This window comes from Copidosoma floridanum, unplaced genomic scaffold, assembly GCF_036245765.1.
Source record: "Copidosoma floridanum isolate Cflo_tuat_1 unplaced genomic scaffold, Cflo_Japanese_pri ptg000022l, whole genome shotgun sequence".
NCBI lineage: Eukaryota > Metazoa > Arthropoda > Insecta > Hymenoptera > Encyrtidae > Copidosoma > Copidosoma floridanum.
In genome coordinates this window covers 4,559,511-4,583,595 of record NW_028321899.1, presented here as the reverse complement: position 1 = coordinate 4,583,595, position 24,085 = coordinate 4,559,511, and the positions used below count along the sequence as shown (strand labels likewise).

At 35.3% G+C, this 24,085-nt stretch overlaps 1 protein-coding gene across 1 annotated transcript in view; it reads right to left on the bottom strand.

The window, feature by feature from the left end:
- Window positions 1-14,894, bottom strand: part of LOC111643465 (tubulin-specific chaperone A) — a 96,202-nt gene extending 81,308 nt beyond the window's left edge. Inside the window, exon 1 of the mRNA XM_089594985.1 lies at window positions 14,611-14,894. Within this exon, the coding sequence (XP_089451111.1) occupies window positions 14,611-14,740 (130 nt within the window). The 5' untranslated portion in view covers window positions 14,741-14,894. The remainder of the gene's footprint in view (window positions 1-14,610) is intronic.
- Between the last annotated feature and the right edge of the window lie 9,191 nt (window positions 14,895-24,085).

Genomic DNA, 24,085 nt, shown 5'->3' with positions numbered 1-24,085 from the left:
CATTTTTCACACTAAATCTTTCTCTGTTAAAATTGCACCTGATAATGAATATGCAAAAGTTGGACTCAACAATAGCTTAATGAAAAATCAGGTAACTGTTGAATGAATATTATGTATACACCAGGTAAGATTTGCTCAAGATTTACATAAATATATTAATATGAAATTACAAGAACATTCTAAATAATAAAATAATAATTAATTACTGGGAAACAAAGCGCCAGTTAAAAAAGCCTTGCTGTTTCAGAGATTTTAACAGTAAGTAGAATAATTCTTATGTAAGCAAGCGGTGGTGATAACTAGCCCAGTTATTTATTAATTCATTTAATGAATAAATTATTCCTTCGGCGAGCAAGTAACGGTGATAAGTAGCTTTACCATTTATTAATTTACTTAATAAATATATTATTTCATTCGCAAGCAAGCGGTACCAACAATAAGTTTGGCGGTTTATTAGTTTATTTGATAGATTAACTTTTTCTTTGACAAGCAAGCGACAACATTAAGTAGCTCAGCTTTTTGATGAATTATTGAGTTAATAAATTTATTCGTTGGTGATTAAGTAATGGCAATAAGTAAATTAGCTGTTAATTTGTTTATTTCATAAATTTATAACTTCTTTGGCGAGCAAGCGATGGCAGTTCATAGCTCAGCTATTCATCAGTTCAGTTAAGAAATAAATTATTCAGTTAGGGAGCAAGAAATGCCAATAACAAGCCCAGCTATTTCTAAGTTTAATGAATAAATTATTTTTTTGCTGAGCAAGCGAGGCGAAGAGTAACTCAGCTATTTATTAATTTGTTTAATAAATATATAATTTCTTTAGCAAGCAAGTGATGGCAATAAGAAGCTCAGCTGTTTATTAGTTTATATATTAACTAAGATGATTCTTTGGCAGGCAAGCGATGGCAAGAAAAAGCTTAGCATTTTGAAAGTTCATTAAATAGATAAAATATATATTTGATCAGCGAGAGACGGCAAAAAGTAGCTTAGCTACTTATTAATGTATTAAATAGATAAAACAAAATCTAAAAATAGATATATTTCTATAGCGGGAATGCGACGTTAATGAGAAGCTCAGCTATTCATTAATTAATTTATTAAATAAATTATTTTTCTAGCAAGCAAGCAGCTGCAAACAAAAAGCTGAGCTTATCATTATTTTATTTGGAAACTACATTTTTTCTTCGGTGAGCGAGTGACGGCAACTAGTTGATTAGCTATTTATGAATTTATTTATTAAATAAAGCATTTTTTTTGCAAGAAAGCGACGGCAATGAGTAACTCAGATTTTTAATAGATTATTTAATAAATACAATATTTTTTTGGCGAGCAAGCGGTAGCAATAAATAGCTCAGCTTTTTATGAATTCCTCTTATTGTTAAACTTATTCTTTGGCAAGCAATCGTCGGTGGTAAATAGCCCAGCTTTTTATTAATTCATGCAATGAATAAATTATTATTTCTTAGGCGAGTAAAAGCGGTGGCAATGAGTAAATTAGCTATATAATAGTTTATTTGTCAAATGAATTATTTTCATGGCAAGCAAGTGTCGGTAATAAGAAATTCAGCAATTTATTTGTTAGGAAAAATCGGGTTTCACCTGGTGCGTATTCGACCAGGGAATCACGAGTCAGCCAATAACGCTACGCTTATGATGCTTTTTTACTGCTAGCCTATGTTACTATTTTATCTATAAATGATATATCAAAACTGTAATGTTGCTTAGCAGCAATGTTTGATTGCCTACTGGCACTTTGTTTCTCACAATACTGATAATCGATTAGATTCTGTTTGCTGATTCTTGCTTGCCAAAGATATAATTAATTTTTCTTTCTTTTATGTTTTACCAGGTCAAGTACCGCGACAGTCTAAGCATCGGATCCAGGCTAATCTTTATCTGTATCATTAATACTGTTTTGCATTCACCCAGGCTCGAAGACCAGTTCAACAAGGATAAAATTTAACACGAAAATTATTTTGACATAAAATTTTACGGAAAAACCTCCTATAAAACAGACCGAAATTCATAGAAACTTTTTCCAGTAAAAAAAGTTATTCGAAAAATCTGTACTCATAGGAAATTGAACCCGAGACCCCTAGAACAGCATTAAATCCATAACGAGCACGGTTACCACTGAGCCAAGGAAAAACAGTTAATTTTTTTAAATAGAATGAAAAGTGGGTGATTGACTTAATGCCAACGCATGCTCAAAAACAATTAACTTATTTAATTAATGAACTAATAAAAAAGTGAGGTAATCTTTGCTGTCACTTAATCATCGTAAAAACAACTTCTTTATTAAATAAACTGATGAATAGCATAGATTGTCCATAATGGGAACTGAAAAACAGCTATGCAACTTTTTGCCGTTACTCTCTCAGCAAAGTAAAAATTTATTTGTTGTATGAACTAATAAATAGCTGAGCTACTTATTGCCGTTCCTTGTTAGCTATTGAGATAATTAATTTATTAAATGAATAAATAAAAAGCTGATTGACTTATTGCCGTTACCTGATTGCCAAATAAATTATTCAATTATCGTATATACAAATAAATAGCTGAGCTACTTATTGCCACTGCTTGCTCACTAAAGAAATGATTCATTTCTTAAATAAACTTATAAATAGCTAGGCTATTCATTGCCATCACTCGGTCGCCAAAAGAAGAATTTACTTAATAAATAAATAATTAAATAGCTGAGTTACTCCTTGCCAATGCTTGCTTGCCAACCAAAAAAAATTATTTATTTAACAAATAATCAGCTAAGCATATTATTGGCACCTCTTGCTCCCTAAATAAATAATTTATTTATTTATTAACTGAACTGATTGATATTTAAGCTACATTTTGATGCCACTTGCTCACCAGAGAATCATATCTACTTACTAAACTAATAAATAGCTAATTTACTTATTGCCACCGCTTTTGCTCGCCAAAAAAATAATATAATTATTAAATATATTAACAAATAGCTAAGCAACGCGTTGCCACCACTTGCTCGCGGAAAAAATAATTTAAGTATTGAATGAACTGAAAAAAAGCGAAACTGGTCCTTGCTGTCAGTTTCTCGCCAAGAAAATATCTTATTAATCGAACAAACTAATAAAGAGCTGAAATACTTATTTCTGTCGGCTGATTACCAAAAAATATTTCATGTATTAAATAATGTATTAAAAAAATGAGTTACTTCTTGCCGTCTCTTGCTGATCACATAAATATTTTAACTATTAAATAAACTTATAAATTGCTAAGCTTATTCTTGCCATCGCTTGCCTGCCAAAGAATCATCTTAGTTAATATATAAACTAATAAATAACTGAACTATTTGTTGCCACTGCTTAAACGCCAAAGAAATAGTTTATTTATAAAATAAATTTATATACAGCTAAGTTACTTATTGTCATCACTTTCTTGCCAAAGATATAGATTATTTATCAAATAAACTCATCAAAAGCTGGGCTTTTTATTGGCGTCACTCGCTCTAAAAATAAATAATTTATTTCGTAACTGAACTGATGAATAGCTGAGCTATAAACTGCCGTCCCTTGCTCGCCAAAGAAGTTATGAATTTAATAAATAAAATAATTAACAGCTAATTTGCTTATTGCCACTACGTTCTCACCAAGTAAAAAATTTATTAACTCAATAATCTATCAAAAAGCTGAGCTACTCGTTGTCGTCACTTGCTTGTCACAGAAAAAGTTTATCTATAGGCTAGCAGTAAAAAAGCATCATAAGCGTAGCGTTATTGGCTGACTCGTGATTCCCTGGTCGAATACGCACCAGGTGAAACCCGATTTTTCCTAACAAATAAATTGCTGGATTTCTCATTACCGACACTTGCTTGCCATAAAAATAATTAATTTGACGAATGAACTAATATATAGCTAATTTACTTATTGCCACTACTTTTACTCGCCTAAGAAATAATTTGTTTATTGCATGAATTAATAAAAAGCTGGGCTATTTACCACTGACGATTTCTCGCCAAAGAATAAGTTCAACAATAAAAGGGATTCATGAAAAGCTGAGCTATTTATTGCTACTGCTTGCTCGCCAAAGAAATATTGTATTTATTAAATAATCTATTGAAAATCAGAGTTACTCATTGCCGTCGCTTTCTTACAAAAAAAATGCTTTATTTAATAAATGAATTCATAAATAGCTATTCAAGTAGTTGCCGTCACTCGCTCACCGAAGAAAAAATGTAGTTTCCAAATAAAATAATGATAAGCTCAGCTTTTTGTTTGCAGCTGCTTGCTTGCTAGAAAAATGATTTATTTAATAAATAAATCAATGAATAGCTGAGCTTCTCATTAACGTCGCATTCCCGCTATAGAGATATATTTATTTTTAGATTTTGTTTTATCTATTTAATAAATTAATAAGTAGCTAAGCTACTTTTTGCCGTCTCTTGCTGATCAAATAAATATTTTATCTATTTAATAAACTTTCGAAATGCTAAGCTTTTTCTTGCCATCGCTTGCCTGCCAAAGAATCATCTGAGTTATTGCATAAACTAATAAATAGCTGAGCTATTTATTGCCACTGCTTGCTTGCCAAAGGAATAGTTTATCTATCATATCAACTAATAAATCGCTGAATTTCTTACTGCCGTAGTTTGCTTGCCAAAGAAATAATATATTCATCAAGTAAATTAATAAATAGTAGAGCTACTCATCGCCGTCGCTTACACGCCGAAGGAAGAATTAATTCATTTGAAAAAGTAATAAATAGCTGAGCTACTCGTTGATGTCGCTTGCTCACTAAAAAGTTAATTAGTTTATTAAACTAATAAATAGCTGAGCTTCTTATTGCCATCACTTGCTTGCTAAAGAAATTATATATTTATTAAACAAATTAATAAATAGCTGAGCTATTCTTCGCTTTCGCTTGCTCAGCAAAAAAATAATTTATTCATTAAACTTAGAAATAGCTGGGCTTGTTATTGGCATTTCTTGCTCCCCAACTGAATAATTTATTTCTTAACTGAACTAATGAATAGCTGAGCTATGAACTGCCATCGCTTGCTCGCCAAAGAAGTTATAAATTTATTAAATAAGCTAATTAACAGCTAATTTACTTATTGCCACTACTTGCTCACCAAGGAATAAATTTATTAACTAAATAATCCATCAAAAAGCTGAGCTACTTGTTGTTGTCGCTTGCTTGTCAAAAAAAAAGTTTATCTATCAAATAAGCTAATAAATCGCCAAACTTATTGTTGGTACCGCTTGCTTGCCAATGAAATAATATATTTATTAAGTAAATTAATAAATGGTAAAGCTACTTATCGTTGTCACTTGCTCGCCGAAGGAATAATTTATTCATTAAATAAATTAATAAATGACTGGGCTAGTTGTCACCACCGCTTGCTTACATAAGAATTATTCTACTTACTGTTAAAATCTCCGAAACAGCAAGGCTTTTTTAACTGGCGCTTTCTTTCCCAGTAAATAATTTAATTATTATTTAGAATGTTCTTGTAATTATATATTAATATATTTATGTAAATCTTGAGCAAATCTTACCCGGTGTGTACATAATATTCATTTAACAGTTACCTGATTTTTTATTAAGCTATTGTTGAGTCCAACTTTTGCATATTCATTACCAGGTGCAATTTTAATAGAGAAAGATTTACTGTTAAAAATGTGACGAAAAAAAAAATTGTTTCCTAAATTAAAATCATTAAATAGAAGAAAAAAAAAAAAAAAAAAAAAAAAAAAAAAATTGATTAATAACTGATTTATGGTAAATTAACGAATATACAATTTAATAACTCGACTAAACCTCTTGTTCATCTCTACATTTACCTCTCTATTTTTTATTTACTCTTTAAATAATCTTGTCTTTGACTTTACATCATTTCTATAGGTGTAGATTTTGCAATTTTCTTTTGATATTTAACGTTGTGTATAATTAATGTTTTCTCTATTAATGAGCTCAAAGAAAAATTTAATCCAATAGAGAATATCGTGAAAAAAGGATAATGGAAAATAAGAGTAAGGAGAGATCCAGGTGTAATAAAATGTTTGTTATTTCTAGAAAAAAATTAGAGTTTAATTTTTAAAAATGTTGAAATGTAACTAAAACTTAATTTTTTAAAGTAGTATCTCTTTAAACAATTTAGTCAATTGCAATTGCTCACTTTTTTCTAGTAGAGCTACATAAATTACGAGAACAGTAGTTGGAAGCGTTTTTAATTACAATTATTGGAGTAGTTGGAATTTATCAGTTTGATCATGAATTTATAGTCTGACTTAATTGGTGTATTATTTGGTTCGGGTACTAATTTATTTTTGTTTCCAACTCTCATTGTTAGTTGAATAAAAGGTATAACTTCAACTATGGTATTATTCGCATAGTTAGCTACCATTAAACGAGAGACTGGGGACTCTACAGCATTATTTTCATAATATACTTCTGTTTGCATCATCGGTGAGATTTGTGGGAATGGGTCCATGCCAGGAAATAAATCAACATTTTATTCAACGTTTCAGCAGATCAATGGTCAGCTCCACCTTACAGAGAGTGTACTATTGCCTGGCCATATGAAGTAGTACTCACAACCAAGCAAGCTCATCTAGGACACTAAGATACATTTAAGTTTCAATGATTTGTTTGAGCCAATTAGCCAACAATATTACCACCCTTAAATAAGATTTGTAATAAAAAATAAGCATCACACAATAAAAAAACAGAGTTGCGAGAAAAATTTAACTGCTACGTACTGGAATATCGAAATTAGGATTCCAAGAGAGAATTCTATTGTCTTTTGCATAACTGAGAAGATCAGAATAATAAGGATTTTAGGCAATTGATATTACTTTTCTTCGATGGTTTTGGAATGTTTTTACAGTGTGGTTGCAAATCTCAAATCCCACAGTTCTATAGTTGGATTTTAATCCTCTTCTGAAGCAAGAGACAGCTGTGTGACTATATATAAGGATGTCAGTGTACTGATTTCCATCTCACTTATATTTCAATAATGATGAAGAATTATTATGTTAAAATTCCTGATGATAATGCTTATAGAGGCTCTTGAATTGGCATCGGTGAGTATTACCATGGCTTAATTCTTCTTCAAATGACACAACGCTGTGAAAATGTAGAAGCAAGAATGTGTTGCACTGTAAACAACAAAATGCTCTAATGTCAATTATGAATGTGTAAAAAAAAATATTGCCAAGTAACGTACCTCGTGTATTCCATGATTCATCTAGTACATCCTCAAGTGGTAAATTTTTTTGAAACTAGGAGACATAGGCTCATTTGTCCAATTAATATACAAAGTATAAATGTCACTATCTGTCGCACCAGTAGCTAGAAAATGAGACTAAAATGGATTAAAGTCCAGTGCTCTCACAGGACCTTTGTGTTTGTCGGGACTGATAATCAAACAGTTGCTGTCGTTCTCAAACATCTTGTCAGCAAAGTGAATCATTATTTTTCCACAATCATAGCAACTCACAATAATGCCAGCTGGATTCGTTCCGCCAGCTCCCCAAATTATTTTGTAAAATCTTGATGGTAATTATAATTATCATACTAAATTTTTTAACACTACGAATATTTTAGGTACACATGAATAAAAAAAAGGACAAAACCTTTGATCACTTGGCACACTGATCTTGATGTACGTATCATACAGCCTGGCTCCTCCAGGTCGAGAGAATACAAATCCAAACTGGCATTGCGATACTAAAACTGATACCCAACTGCTGAGCAACTGTTACTGCAGCCAGCAAAATTGGAAAGTTGGTGGGCTGCTATACTGGAGGTGACCAGGTCACATCTACAGCTTCATGAAATTTCTCAACCTTCTTAATTTACTTTATTTGAATAATTGTAAAGACCATCTGCCACAACTGTACTATATGTTTGGCATATGATGAGCTGCACACTTGTCAACTTTGAGCAAGTCCGAACCTCATTTTTATTATTAACTGTGCTATTAGCATCACATGGCACCAAGTTTTCATGAGAGCGTTGAGTGACTTTTCTCTGTACCTCCATTGTGAACAATAATTATTAAAAAATTTTTTACTACAGCCTCTAAAGCAACTGGAATTCACAGCCATTCGATGATTTCAGAGATTCAGGTACATTTTCTTGTCAAACTTCATCAGCCCTTATTTTTTCTTATTATCCTCCAAAATTGTGCTTGATAAAACTAAATTTTAACCTCTTGCTTCTTGATAAGTTTTTTTTTGTTTTGGTTGATTTGATTGCAGGAAAAGTAAATCACAACTTTGTGACTGGAAACTTGTGGGAATTACTCATTTGTTAGCAATCCCACGTTAAAGTCCTGCTTGATTTATATACAATTTTAAGAGAAACAAAAAAATCTACAAAAAGAGAATAAAAAAACGAGCACTGCAGTTCAATAAACACTGTTGGGCTTATAACTGAAATGTGCAGTTTACTTGTCAGATCTGCTTAGCACCTACTAGTCAAACTGCTAGCACTAACAGTAGTATCTTTGCTCACCTCATCGTTTGACTTGGTGAAAAAGGCCACAGTTGGTTGAAGAGAAGTCAAGGTCAAGCCATTGGTCAGTACTTATAAGTACCAGCATTAACGTTGGCTTGGCTCTTGGTATCTCAGTTATCAGCACCGGTACAGGAGACAGGAATGACAGAACAGACAACACAGAGAACTTAACCACTATACAGCGCAACAATCAGCTGTTACATGCATATTATATACACACATGTATATATATATAGCTACATCATACATGACTATTAGTGACTAGTATTTGAGAACCGCTGTCGTAACAGACGACGCTTTTGGCTGTCGCGCAGCCGTGACCAAGAAGCAGTCCCCCTCATAGACCGATAGAAAATCCCCTGATATAAAAAGTTGATGCTCGAAGGGTCGTTTTTAATATTATACATAATTCAATGCGTAGATTACGATAAAAACACTTAGAACATTGAAAACTCTCTTGGGAGCCGTAAAAACAGCGTTTAAAACTTATTTTGCTAATATCTCGTAAGCGGTAGAAGATCGAACGAAAATAAAAACACCAGTGTGTAGAGCGGAAAATTTCCTACCGATTTGGTATTTTACTTTTGTTTGGTATTGCTGAAAATTTCGAGGTAAAAATTATTGAAGGTATTTTCCTCAATGCTATAGGAGAAAGTGAGACAGAAGATACACTGTTTAACGAAGCCAATCCGCCGGAGAGTCGTGGGGAAGGGGGAGAGGATCAGGGCTATATAGCTATAGCTATATATGTATGCTTGAGGCGTTTTTAGATCGACTGACGGCCGAAATTTGATTTTTGGCTTTTTAGTCAGAAAATTTTCAAGTCCTACGATTGCATTAATAATGGAAAAAAAATTGTTCCTCCCAAATTTTTTTTTTTACGTTCTTAACAACTCTGTATCAAAGGAACATAAGCAATTTTTTTTTTTTTTTTTTCTTTTTTTTTTTCTTTTTTTTAATTATATTTGCTTATCGCTATGAATTAATTATTTAAAAAATTACCCTGAAATTGTTGCGTGCACGTGTACTATAGCTTAAAAAACTGTAATAAAAGAAATAGTATGTAAAATGGTTTTATTTATTAACAAATTAATTTGTATCAAAAATATATGTAACATATATACACTATATTAATTGGACTTTATTTTATTCAAACGTTACCGTCTAACGAGATTAAAAGTATATGACGACTCCGACTATATTCATCAGCGTATATATCTATATACATGCGAGGAGCAGCCGACGATCGTTGGAGCACACAACTACACTTATTTCCGCGCTCTCTGTCTCACTTTCTCCTATAGCATTGAGGAAAAAATACCTTTGATAATTTTTACCTCGAAAGTTTCAGCGAGACCGAACAAAAGTAAAATACCAAATCGGTAGGAAATTTTCCGCTCTACATGCTGGTATTTTTATTTTGAGACAGAGAGCGCGGGACTAAGTGTAGTTGTGTGCTTTAACGATCGTCGGCTGCTCCTCGCATGTATATAGATATATACGCTGATGAATATAGTCGGAGTCGTTATACACTTTTAATCTCGTTAGACGGTAACGTTTGAATAAAATAAAGTCCAATTAATATAGTGTATTGATGTTACATATATTTTTGATACAAATTAATTTGATAATAAATAAAACAATTTTACATACTTTTTCTTTTATTACAGATTTTTAAGCTATAGTACACGTGCACGCAACAATTTCAGGGTAATTTTTCAAATAATTAATTCATAGCGATAAGCAAATATAATTAAAAAAAAGAAAAAAAAAAAGAAAAAAAAAAAAAAAAAATTGCTTATGTTCCTTTGATACAGAGTTGTTAAGAACGTAAAAAAAAAAATTTGGGAGGAACAATTTTTTTTCCATTATTAATGCAATCGTAGGACTTGAAAATTTTCTGACTAAAAAGCCAAAAATCAAATTTCGGCCGTCAGTCGATCTAAAAACGCCTCAAGCATACATATATAGCTATAGCTATATAGCCCTGATCCTCTCCCCCTTCCCCACGACTCTCCGGCGGATTGGCTTCGACATACAGTGTATCTTCTGTCTCACTTTCTCCTGTAGCATTGAGGAAAATACCTTCAATAATTTTTACCTCGAAATTTTCAGCAATACCAAACAAAAGTAAAATACCAAATCGGTAGGAAATTTTCCGCTCTACACGCTGGTGTTTTTATTTTCGTTCGATCTTCTACCGCTTACGAGATATTAGCAAAATAAGTTTTAAACGCTGTTTTTACGGCTCCCAAGAGAGTTTTCAATGTTCTAAGTGTTTTTATCGTAATCTACGCATTGAATAATGTATAATATTAAAAACGACCCTTCGAGCATCAACTTTTTATTTCAGGGGATTTTCTATCGGTCTACTCAGTGTTGGGATATTGTTCCGGCCACACTTGGGAATTCTCTAAGACCCAACCTATCTGACGTGTGAAATCACTAGATCGAAAAAAAATAGTACCGAAGGCGACGCGCGAGATTCAAATGAGGTCCAATAACACGAGCATCCATCACCTGATGACCCGAGGCGCTTACTGGCCACTCTGTTATATAAATAATTATTAAAATAACACAATCGCCTATCACATGATGACCCGGGGCGCTTACTGGCCACTCTGTTCAATAAATGATTATTAAAATAACACAAGCGCGTGTCACCTGATGTCTCAGGGCGCTTACTGGCCACTCTGTTGTATAAATAATTATTAAAATAACACAAGCGCTTATCACCTAATGACCCGGGGCGCTTACTGGCCACTCTGTTATATAAATAATTATTAAAATAACACAAGCGCCTATCACCTGATGACCCAGGGCGTTTACTGGCCACTCTGTTAAACAAACAATTATTAAAATAACACAAGTGCCAATGACCCAATGACCCGGGGCGCTTACTGGCCACTCTGTTATATAAATAATTATTAAAATAACACAAGCGCCTATCACCTGATAACCCAGGGCGCTCACTGGTCACTCTTTTCAATAAATAATTATTAAAATAACACAAGCGCCTATCACTTAGTGACTTGGGGTGCTTACTGGTTACTCTGTTAAATAAATAATTGTTGAAATAACACAAGCACCTATCACCTGATGACCCTGGGTGCTTACTGGCCACTCTGTTAAACAAATAATTATTAATAACACAACACTTATCACCGTATAACCTGGGGCGCTAATTGCAAATCTAGTTAGTAAACAATTATTAATAAATATGTCAAGCACCTTTTTTCTGATGATCCAGGACACTTATTTGCAACACTATTAAATAATAAAAAGTTGATCGATAACATATGTAAACACATCACAATTTTGATTGCTTATCCAGTACGACCAAGATCTTTTTAATTGGCGCTTTTGTAATTACTTGATAATATATTATTGAATAGTAGCCAGTAAGTACCCCGGGACATGAGGTGATAGGCTTTTGTGTTGTTTATTAATAATTATTTATTTAACAGAGTGGCCAGTAAGCGCCCCGGGTTATGTGGTGATAGGCGCTTGTGTTATTAAAAATTATTTATTGAACAGAGTGGCCAGTAAGCACTCCGGGTCATTGGGTGATAGGCGCTTGTGTTATTAAAAATTATTTATTGAACAGAGTGGCCAGTAAGCACCCCGGGTCATTGGGTGATAGGCGCTTGTTTTATTAAAAATTATTCATCGAACAGAGGGGCCAGTAAGCACCCCGGGTCATTGGGTGATAGGCGCTTGTGTTAATAATAATCATGGTTTTAACAGAGTGGCCAATAAGCACACTGGGTCATTAGGTGATAGGCGCTTGTGTTATTAAAAATTATTTATTGAACAGAGTGGCCAGTAAGCGCCAGGGGTTATTGGGTGATAGGCGCTTGTGTTAATAATAATTATGGTTTTAACAGAGTGGCCAGTAAGCACACTGGGTCATTAGGTGATGGATGCTCGTGTTATTGGACCTCATTTGAATCTCGCACGTCGCCTTTGGTACTATTTTTTTTTTGATCTAGTGATTTTCCACGTCAGATGGGTTGGGTCCTAGAGAATTCCCAAGTCTGGCAGGAACTATATCCCAACCATAGAGGTATAAGAATAGAGGAGAACAGGGGGCGTGATATGCGACAGCAGAATTCGCTACTTAACGGGGCATCTGTCTTTGTCTGGCAGTTATGTTATTGGTTGAGTTCTACATGAGATTGAATCAACTGTATATAGGATTTAGGACGAAGAAGTATCCAATAACGTGGCTTTGGCAACAAGGACAGATGCCCCGTTACACTTAATTATACTGTCGCTGCCGCTAATGGGCTAGTATAGCGCTTTACTCCTCTATTCTTATACCTCTATGATCATAGAGGTATAATAATAGAGTGCGTGACTGCTATACTGGCCTGGAAGTTGCAGCGTCAGAAGGTGCGAGAGAGAACGCATTCTATGCCACCACTCCTGATTAGCTATTCCGATGAGTCCCCCGACAATGTATATGTATGTGTGTGAGTATAGCAGTGCATCTGCATCAGAGTGGTCAGTGGTGGCATAGAATGCGTTCTCTCTCGCACCTTCTGACGTCCCCTCTGCCTTGGTCGCGCACTCTACTATTATACCTCTATGTCTATGATCCCAACACTGGTCCACCTACCACTCTTCTTAGACGGGAGAGTGGTGGGGGGACCACTTTTCGCCATCTTGAAGCCAACACTGACGCGCCTTTGTGCACTTATTTTGCACGTCTGATGCACATGCAAGTGCACTTTAATGAAAAAATTAGTGTAAGCAACTCGTGCGTACGCGCCACTTTGCACTTCTTGTGCACGTTTGATGCTCTTGCAAATGCATTCTAGTACCTACAATAAATTAGTACAAGCATCTGAACACACGTCTGACGTACTTCTTGCGCAAGCGTTGTGTCAACTTGCCTCTGTGCACTACTCGTTCACGTCTGATGCACTTGCGAGTGTACTTAAATGAAAAAATTAATTCAAGTAATTTTATGCAAGTCTGATGCATCTCTTGCGCAAGTGTCGTGCACATGCATCTCTGTGCACTTCTTGTGCACGTCTAATGCACTTGCGAGTGCGTTCAAGTGAAAAACTTGATGCAAGGTACTTCATGCAAGTCTTATGCACTTTTTGTAGAAGCCTCTTGAGCCCGAATCATGCAGCAGACTAATGTAAATCTGCGGAAGCAGACCGAGCATCGTCTTATGCAATTTACTTATGTGTGTTTGTGGTACCAGGGTATATTCTTATTTTTCATTTTAAGATATCTTAACAACTAGATGGCTGAGATTGACCAAAAAGCATTTGTTAGTTTATTATAATATAACACACTGACTAGATTAAAGGTAAAATTAGAACCCCCAACTATTGTTGATAATATGTATCCAACCTTCTTAATTACACAAATGACGTGAATCACACGTGACGTGTCGTAAATAACTCCTGAGATTCACCTATCCCTGCTATAATGCCTCTTCTGATTTCTTCAAAAAATGGATTCAACTTTTTTTTTCCGGGACGTCACAAAATTATAATTTTTCGTACTGCACCAAAAAGTATAATCACAAGTAGACTTACCTACAGTTATATTTACTATTCCGGTTGTAGTCTAGATGGACAGAATGTAACTGTAGGTAAGTGTACATCATTATAAGAGCAATGAAGCACATTTAAGTAATGTGCCTAAGTATATGTTGATTCAACCCCAAAATGATTCTACTTCATTAAAAGTACAAAAAAAATGATATAGTACTTATCTTTTTTAAACATTAATTTATCAGTGCACCAAATTTCACGATGGTCACCATTTCAACAGAGATGTATTAATGACTTAGAGATGTCTTTTACCACCTAGCATGTAAGCTAAATATATGAATATGAATATTTATACGATAGAAACACGTCCCTCTTATCAGCTTCTGTACAGAGAGACATATATACTTATTAGAATTACAAGAAGAATACTATTTCTATGGATTATAATATAAAATGTATCATTTTCAAATACAAGGTTTATCGATAAACATATCAACTAAAAGAAATTTGATTCCACTTTAACCAATTTCGGCACAGATTGGCACAATCTATTCTTCATGACTGAGATACAATCAGTAATATTTTTTAAACGTACCTTGTTGTTTATACTCTTCTATTTTAGCTTGTTGTTGAATGGCTTCCGTTTTATAAGTGATTTTTTCCTTAGCTAATCGTTTTACTACGCCGGTTTTTATTCTGAGGGTTCGTATACGATCATTTGACATGATCTATTAACAAAATTGTAATATTTAAATGTCTATAATAAGTTTTTTCTTAAAGTTATCACAGAGAACATAAAGTTTGTCGGTGTGTAATGGTTTTCTTTTTTTTTTATTTAGTCAGTTGGTCCTTAACATAGACATAAGAAGTGTAGACTGCTCGTCCTTATGTACATGTACTGCTCACGCTTACAGTGTAAAATGAGACACGAGGTACGAAGTACCACCTACAACCTCAGCGTTGGGTTAGGCGGATTTAATATCGGAACTTTTTCCCTAGATCGTATATATAGCTATACGATCTAGGGAGAATGTTCCGTCGAGCAGACAACTCAGCAGTAAAGGGGCATTGCCAAAGACACGCGAAAATTCAAAATTGTAATATTAATAACACAAGTGCCTATCACCCAATGACCCGGAGCGCTAACTGGCCAATCTGTTGAATAAATAATTTTTAATAACACAAGCGCCTATCACCCAATGACCCGGGGCACTTACTGGCCACTCTTTTAAATAAATAATTATTAAAATAACACAAGCGCCTATCACCTCATGACACGGGGCGCTTACTGGTCACTCTGTTAAATAAATAATTATTAAAATAACACAAGCGCCTATCACCGTATAACCTGGGGCGCTAATTGCAAATCTAATAAATAAATAATTATTCATAAATATGTCAAGCACCTTTTTCCTGATGATCCAGGACACTTATTTGCAACACAATTAAATAATTAAAAGTTGATCGATAACATATGTAAACATATCATGATTTTGATTGCCTATCTAGTACGACAAAGATCTTTTTAAATGGCGCTCTTATAATTTCTTGATAATTTATTATTCAATAGTAGCCAGTAAGCGCCCAGGGTCATAAGGTGATAGGCGCTTGTGTTATTTTAATAATTATTTATTTAAAAGAGTGGCCAGTAAGCGCTCCGGGTCATTGGGTGATAGGCGCTTGTGTTATTAATAATTATTTATTTAACAGAGTTGACAGTAAGCGCTCGAAGTCACTGAGTGATAAGCGCTTGTGTTATTTTAATAATTATTTATTTAACAGAGTGACCAGTAAGCGCCCCGTGTCATGAGGTGATAGGCGCTTGTGTTATTTTAATTATTATTTATTTAAAAGAGTGGCCAGTAAGCGCTCCGGGTCATTGGGTGATAGGCGCTTGTGTTATTAATAATTATTTATTTAACAGAGTTGACAGTAAGCGCTCGAAGTCACTGAGTGATAAGCGCTTGTGTTATTTTAATAATTATTTATTTAACAGAGTGACCAGTAAGCGCCCCGTGTCATGAGGTGATAGGCGCTTGTGTTATTTTAATAATTGTTTATTTAAAAGAGTGGCCAGTTAGCGCCCCGGGTCATTGGGTGATAGGCGCTTGTGTTATTAAAAATTATTTATTTAACAGAGTGGTCAGTTAGCGCCCCGGGTCATTGGGTGATAGGCACTTGTGTTATTAATATTACAATTTTGAATTTTCGCGTGTCTTTGGCAATGCCCCTTCACTGCTGAGTTGTCTGCTCGACGGAACATTCTCCCTAGATCGTATAGCTATATATACGATCTAGGGAAGAAGTTCCGATATTGAATCCGCCTAACCCAACGCTGTACAACCTACAACCTACAACAGGTTGCAGTTTAGTAGCAGTACCAATCACACTCATGAGATGGCGTATGAGTAAGAGGATTAAAATATGTGAATATAAAAACTCAGCGTTGTGTTAAGCAGATTAAATATCGGAACTTTCTCGCTAACTCGTGTATATAGCTATATACGATCTAGAAAGAATATTCCGTCGAGCAGATAGCACAGCAGTGAAAGGACATTGCCAAAGGCACGCGGAAATTAAAAATTATAATATTAATAACACAAGTGTCAATCACCCGATGACCCAAAGCTCTTGTGCTATTAAAATATTTTATTATTTCACATAGTGGCCAGTAAGCGCCCAAAGTCATTGCGTGATAAGCGCTTGTGTTAATGATTGATACTTTATTATTTAATGGAGAGGCCAGTTAGCGCCCTGGGTCATCGGGAGATAAACGCTGGTGATGATAATTAATACTTTATTATTTAATGGATAGACCAGTTAGCGCCCTGGGTCATCGGGTAATAGGCGCTTGTGTTAATAATTAATACCTTATTATTTAATAGAGAGGCCAGTAAGCGCCCTGGGCCACTAGGATATAAGTGTCTGTTATGATAACAAATATTTTATTATTTAATAGAGTGGCTAGTAAGCACCCTGGGTCATCGGGTGATAGGCGTTTGTGTTAATAATTAATACTTTATCATTTAATAGAGAGGCCAGTAAGCGCCCTGGGCCATTAGGATATAGGTGTCTGTGTTAGTAATAAATATTTTATTATTTAATAGAGTGGCTAGTAAGCACCCTGGGTCATCAAGTGATAGGCGCTTGTGTTAATAATTAATACTTTTTTATTTAATAGAGTGGCCAGTAAGTGCCTAGGGTCATTAGGTGATAGGCGTTTGTGTTAAAAATTATTAATTTATTATTTAACAGAGAGGCCAGTTAGCACCTCGTATTATCGGGTGATCGGCGCTTGTGCTATTAAATAATATTTTATTATTTGATAGAGTGACCAGTAAGCAACCCAGGTCATTGCGGGATAGGCACTTGTGTTAATAATTATTACTTTATTATTGAATAGAGAAGCTAGTTAGCGCCCCAAGTGATCGGGTGATAGGTGCTCGTGTTAATAATTAATACTTTATTTTTTAATAGAGAGGCCAGTTAGCGCCCGGGGTCTTTAGGTGATAAGTGCTCGTGTTGATAATTTATACTTTATTATTTAATAGATGTTCGAAGTTGAACTTAGTAAGATAGTGGACTGTATAATTTATATCGCAAGCCAGATTTAGGAGAGCGTGAAAAAGGATGTAAATAAAAAGGACACAATAATAAAAGCACAACACACTTTTAAACACTTTAGCCGTTTATTATGGAAAATGAATCTTTCCATTTAATTTTACTTTCACAAGTCATAATACTTGCTTACTTGATGAAAAAAGGAAGAACTAATTTTTGAGTCAGAGTCTATTTACATCAGTATAATGTTACTGATTTTGCACATAGTCCCAAGTTTGATAGAGAGAATTAAGTGTAACGAATGTATATCAATAACAAGTCTTAGAAGGACAAATGGGTGGATCGCATTCCACTAACAAAAATTCTAAATAATGAAAGTTTTTTTTTGTTGACATAATGATATTTAGCCGGTAACAATCACTAATATTGATGTTTTACATAGTCCCAAGGTTGATGGACAGGAGTGAGACCGAATGTGCATCAAAAGAAATAATATACAACTAAGTACCGTGTGAATAAAGCAGTGGAACGCTTTCCACGTACAATAGCAAATAATTCAAAAAATAAAAAAAAACATTATAAACAAATTACAGATAATTTTATAAATATTTTCGCAAGGTTTGTGACTTTTAGATATGAGATTTGATAATCATAATAGTAAATGAAAGAAAATAAATTGATCTGAATAAGACAAATTATTATTGTGTCCTGACTCAAGCTCAGATACGGTACGCAATAATATTAGTTTGTGTATTGGCCTTACAAAACTAGATGAAATGGTTCTAATCTTGGCGACTCTGACGAGAGACTTGGCATCCTTATAGACTTCAACAACCATGCCTAAAGGCCATTTATCAGGTGGAGAAGACTCGTTTTTTATGAGCACGAGATCACCAGGCTTAACCGAGAGTTGAGGATTCAACCACTTGCAACGACTTTGTAAAGTGAAAAGGTATTCAAGTGACCACCTTTTCCAGAAGACTTGGAGAGATTGTGTCACTAGCTTCCAGCGTTTAAGTGGCGATACCTTTTCAGAAGAAATATCGGGCTCTGGCACAAGAAATGAAGACCTCATGATAAAAAAATGAGCAGAAGTAAGAGGATCAAGCTCAGAGGAATCATCATTAAGTAAGGCTCTACTCAATCTACCCCCAACTCTTATCAATTCGCAGTTTATAAACGGGGTAAGATTAAGCAAACGGCTAGATCGAAGTAGTGGTAGGCTATCTTCTAAACTACGATCTTGATTTTGAGTTAGTACATTGAACTTAGCGGAAAAGTGACTCTGTTGATGCTGATAAACTAGACACAGTCTAGCACAATCAATTTCTGATGTTGAAAGGTGAATCGAGTCAACTTCAATAAAAGAATACAAGTCAATAAACTGCAAACTAGCCTGTAGAGGGGGCTTAAGACTTCCAGCTATAAGTAAATATGAATTTTTTTGTTTAACTTTATGTAAACAGCGGTATGTAAAACGAAAGCAATATGCTGTTACTCTTAGCAACCGTTCCTACTTGGAACGAGTTAATAGAGTCATATAAAAGGACTCAGAATTATTTACAAGACTATTTACAGAAGGCATTGAACTACTTACATTTATAGAGGAAAGGGCAATCATTTCTACTCCAAACTCTGGATAGTTAGAGTGCAATTCATGAAGAATCTTAGGGCCCTAAAACCATAATATTTAATTCAGCAATTGGCCCGGAAGAACACCTCTAGAAGCTACATCAGCTGGATTTTGCTTTGACGTGATATAATGCCACTTAGCATATGGAGTCAATTCATGAATTTTAAAACACCTATTAGCTATGAAAACTGGCCATTTGGAAGGAAGTCCATTGAGCCAATATAGTACATTCCTAGAATCGGACCACATGTGAACTGGTACTTCTTTCAATGAATTAACATCAACGAAATGACTAACTACTGTGGATAACAATTCTGCAGCACATAGCTCCAGTCTTGGAATACTTAGCGTTTTAATCGGAGCTACTTTCGTTTTTGCTAATTGAAAATGTACAAAAATCTCGACCCCGCGTACAACGCGTAAATTAACAGCCGCTGCATAGGCGTTTTTAGAAGCGTCGGCAAAACCATGAAGTTCGAGAGATTCACAATCTAGTGAAAAATGATTCCATCTAGGTATTTGAACTTCGTTTAACAAAGGTGTTTCGCAAAACCGCTGAACTAACTCATTTAGCTGAGTTTCTTCAACATTAACCATAACTAGTGATTTTAGTGACAAGTTTGATCCTAAACCAAAGGGCATCCGACCCGATAACAACCAACCAATTTGCGAAGCAGAGGCAATTGGATAGTCAGGGGCTAATTTGCGAACTTCCTGACCGATAATAATTGCATGGACAGATGCATCTAACAAAATATCAATTTTATCTAAACTGTGAAATTCTGGATCTGCTAGAATGACATCCTTCCCATAATCTAAATTTGCCAAACGACTACCTAGAGGTGGTTCGTAGGAAGAAATTTTTGGCACGACTAACGCATCAACAAGGTGCTTAAAACCAGACTCAAAATGAGGCCTAAATTTGAAAGCAACTGATTTACTAGCGTCCATGGAAATCAGTCCACCTACTCCTGACAGAGTCATACTAACTGATCTGGGTTTCAAATGCAGCATATCACAGAGAGATTTAGTGATAAGACAACTCTGTGAGCACTGATCAATGAGAGCTCGTACCAATATGCAAGATCCATCAGTGGCATACACGAAAACACGAGCAGTAGCTATAATCACCTTGGGTGAGACGATTTTATTACTACTACATGACTGTACATTAACACTAGACTCTGAAGAAATCTGAGCTTGGTTTTGTACAGTAAAAGAGTTTGTCAAATTATTTACAGATTTTGTTTGCTTATTTTTAGCAGAGACAGATGTAGAGCTGGACTTATCCCCTCTGTGCATAATGGTGTGATGCCTTTGGTTGCAGTGTGAACACTTATTATTAACAGAGCACTCCCGATTAAGGTGAGGACCAAAACAATTAACACAGAGACGATGAGACTTCGGAAATTTCCGTGTATCGCTCCACTCCCGTGATTTAAATGAATCACAAGAGACAAGATGATGTTTTTGATTACAGAATTGGCAAGCAATGGAATCTGAAACAACTGTCTGATGTGCAGTATATAACACCAGATATAGGCTTACCACTAGAAGATCCCATATTTTTAAAAGGAGTAGTTGCGCAAATATTTATAATCTTATGTACAGATTTACAATGAAACGATTCCATTGTAATGATTTGTGCTGAAATGAAGTCTCGTAGTTAATCTAAAGGAGGAGGATCACTGCTACTACCTAACATTTTTTGCCAATCCTTGTTCGTTTGGAAATCAAATCTACTAACAACAAGAGCGATTAATATGTCAGCATCTCCTACTGCTCTCTCTCTAACGATATCAAGGAATCAACAGAACTTATCATCTCCTTAGATATGTGCTTCATTTCAGAGCAGGAACTGCCTCTCATAGCTTGACAACTGAGAATAGTAGTTGTATACGTATTAATGAGACGACGTTTATTATTATAATACCGGGTTATGGTATCCCAGGCCTGTATATAACTCTCTTCAGACAAGGGTATATTTTTAATGAGGTCTAAAGCTTCACCCTTTAGTAGATGCGCCTTAAGATGTTGATATTTAATAATAGCTGGTAATTCTTGCTTCCTATGGACTATAGCCCTATAAACATCGCGAAAATTCTCCCAACTAGCAAAATCACCATCAAAGGATGGCAAGTCTATTGAAGGTAAAGAAGAGAATCTCTGAAACGAACTTACATTGGCATTGGCAGGAGGTAAGGTGCCTGTTGGATTCGAATGATCACTAAGCGAATTAAAAAAATCGTTAAAACCACCCTGATGGAAATAAAAAGTATCCTTCACGACTTTATAGCACTCATCTTTAAAATAATCACGAGTTGTGGGTAAAGGTTTTATATTCATAATATCATTATGACTAGATTTAAACTGTTTAAAAGTATCTCTGAGTAGTTGAAGCCTAGAGTCAGCCTGACCCTTGGTCATTTTTACCTGGCCAAGTTTCTTAAAGTTTGTAAAGGAACCTTTAATTTTGTTAAACAGTTTAACTTGCACCTCATAAAGGTTATCCATTTTGATAAGGTAAATTTCAATTCAAGTATTAATATTCAATAAATAAATACAAATGGCACATCGTAGCCAAATTTGAGTCAGACAAAAGCTAACTAATTCAACAATAACGCTAAACGACGGTAGTGTTCTTAATTTTTACAAGTGCTTACATAAAGTTAAGTTCGCAAAAATATATTCAAGTCAATCCGTAAACAAAAAAAAACGAAAAACTATAAGGAACTGATATTACATACCACAAAATATACAATTTTACAAACCGTGTAAACAGGACCAAGTATTCGTAGTTATGTTGAGTTCGAAAGACCCTCAGGACTTGACACCAGCGGTGCTGATTCAATAGCCTGTATAAGTTGGCAGCAGCACACGCTGAAGATGAAAGGACCCGTGGAGCCAGCAGCAACAGCGGTGTTATCTTAATAGCCTTCAGAGGCAGGCAGCAGCACACGCTGATGACGACCAAAGCACGAGCAGTGGCAGCGGTGTTGTCACAGTAGCCTGCAGAGACAGGCAGCAGCACACGCTGAAGATGAAAGGACCCGTGGAGCCAGCAGCAGCAGCGGTGTTGTCTCAATAGCCTGCAGAGGCAGGCAGCAGCACACGCTGATGACGACCAAAGCACGAGCAGCAGCAGCGGTGTTGTCACAATAGCCTGCATGAAGAGACAGGCAGCAGCACACGCTGAAGACGACCAAAGCACGAGCAGTAGCAGCGGTGTTGTCACAAGAGCCTGCAAAGATAGGCAGCAGCACACGCTGACGATGAAAGGACCCGTGGAGCCAGCAGCAGCAGCGGTGTTGTCACAATAGCCTGCAGAGGCAGGCAGCACCACACGCTAAAGACAACCAAAGTACGAGCAGCAGTAAGTCCCCGAAATTAACAATGCACTCGCTCGCACCCGACGACAAACGAATAAAGAAAACAGAGAAAGAGATATGGCTATATGTGTAAGTGCGTGTGCGTACGGACTACGCGCCGGCGCGTTGACCGCGTCAGCCTCATCACCCGAGAAGAACGCAAAAAAAGCCAAGATGGCCGATAAAACGACCACGTGTCTTACACAAAAAGAAAATGTCCTACACCTATATTTCACCTCCCCACATCCGGCTCAGAGGACCATGTTCAAAGTAAAACTCAGTAAGATAGTGGACTGTATAATTTATATCGCACGCCTGATTTGGGAGAGCGTAAAAAAGAATGTAAATAAAAAGGATACAATAATGAATTCACAACACACCTTTAAACACTTTAGCTGTTTATTATGAAAAAACAATCTTTCTATTTAATTTTACTTTCATAAGTCATAATACTTGCTTACTTGCAAGATGAAAAAAAATAGAACTAATTTTTGAGTCAGACGGAGAAATTACATGTCAATCAAAAATGTGAATCGTTTTCGTTACAGAAATTTTACATAAAAACGATACACGTAAAAATTATAAGCACAAAAAAAAACCGACCCACCGACAAGGGCGTTTGAGAATGACTGACAATAACCGCAGCAGCAGCAAGCTGCCATGCTGGACTATTGTGAGTATAAATAGAGTCTATTGGTGTATTAAAAGACGCGTGCATGCTTATGATTGGCCCTTATAGCAAAGAGAATATCCTAAAGCGCGAGATTTCAAATCTCATGAACTAAATTTTCTATTTACATCAGTATAATGTTACTGATGTTGCACAATAGAGAAGCCAGTTAGTGCTCTAGGTCATAGGGTGATAGGCGCTTGTGTTAATATTTAATACTTTATTTTTTAATAGAGAGGCCAGTTAGTGCCCCGAATCATCGGGTGATAGGCGCTTGTGTTAATAATTAATACTTTATTATTTTAATAGAGGGGCCAGTTAGCACCCCAGGATATCGGGTGATAGGCGCTTGTGTTAATAATTAATATTTTATCATTTAATAAAGAGGCCACTCAGCGCCCTGAGTCATTGTATGATAGGCGCTTGTGTGAATAATTAATGCTTTATCATCTAATAAAGAAGCCAGTTAGCGCACCGGGCCACAAGGATATAGGCGTTTGAGTTAATAATAAATATTTTATTATTTAAAAGAGTGGCCAATAAGCACCCAGGCTCATCGATTGATAGGCTATATTGTGTTAATAATTAATATTTTATTCTTTAATACAGTGGCCAGTAAGCACCCCTAATCATCAGGTGATGGGCGCTTGTGTCAATAAGTAATATTTTATTATTTGATACAGAGGCCAGTTAGCGCCTTGAGTCATTGTGTTATAGGCACTTGTATTAACAATCAAAACTTTTTTATTTAATGGAGGGTCCAGTAATAAGGGCCTTAGGTCACTGGATAATAGGCGTTTGTGTAAATAATTATTAATTTATTACCTAATTGAAAGAC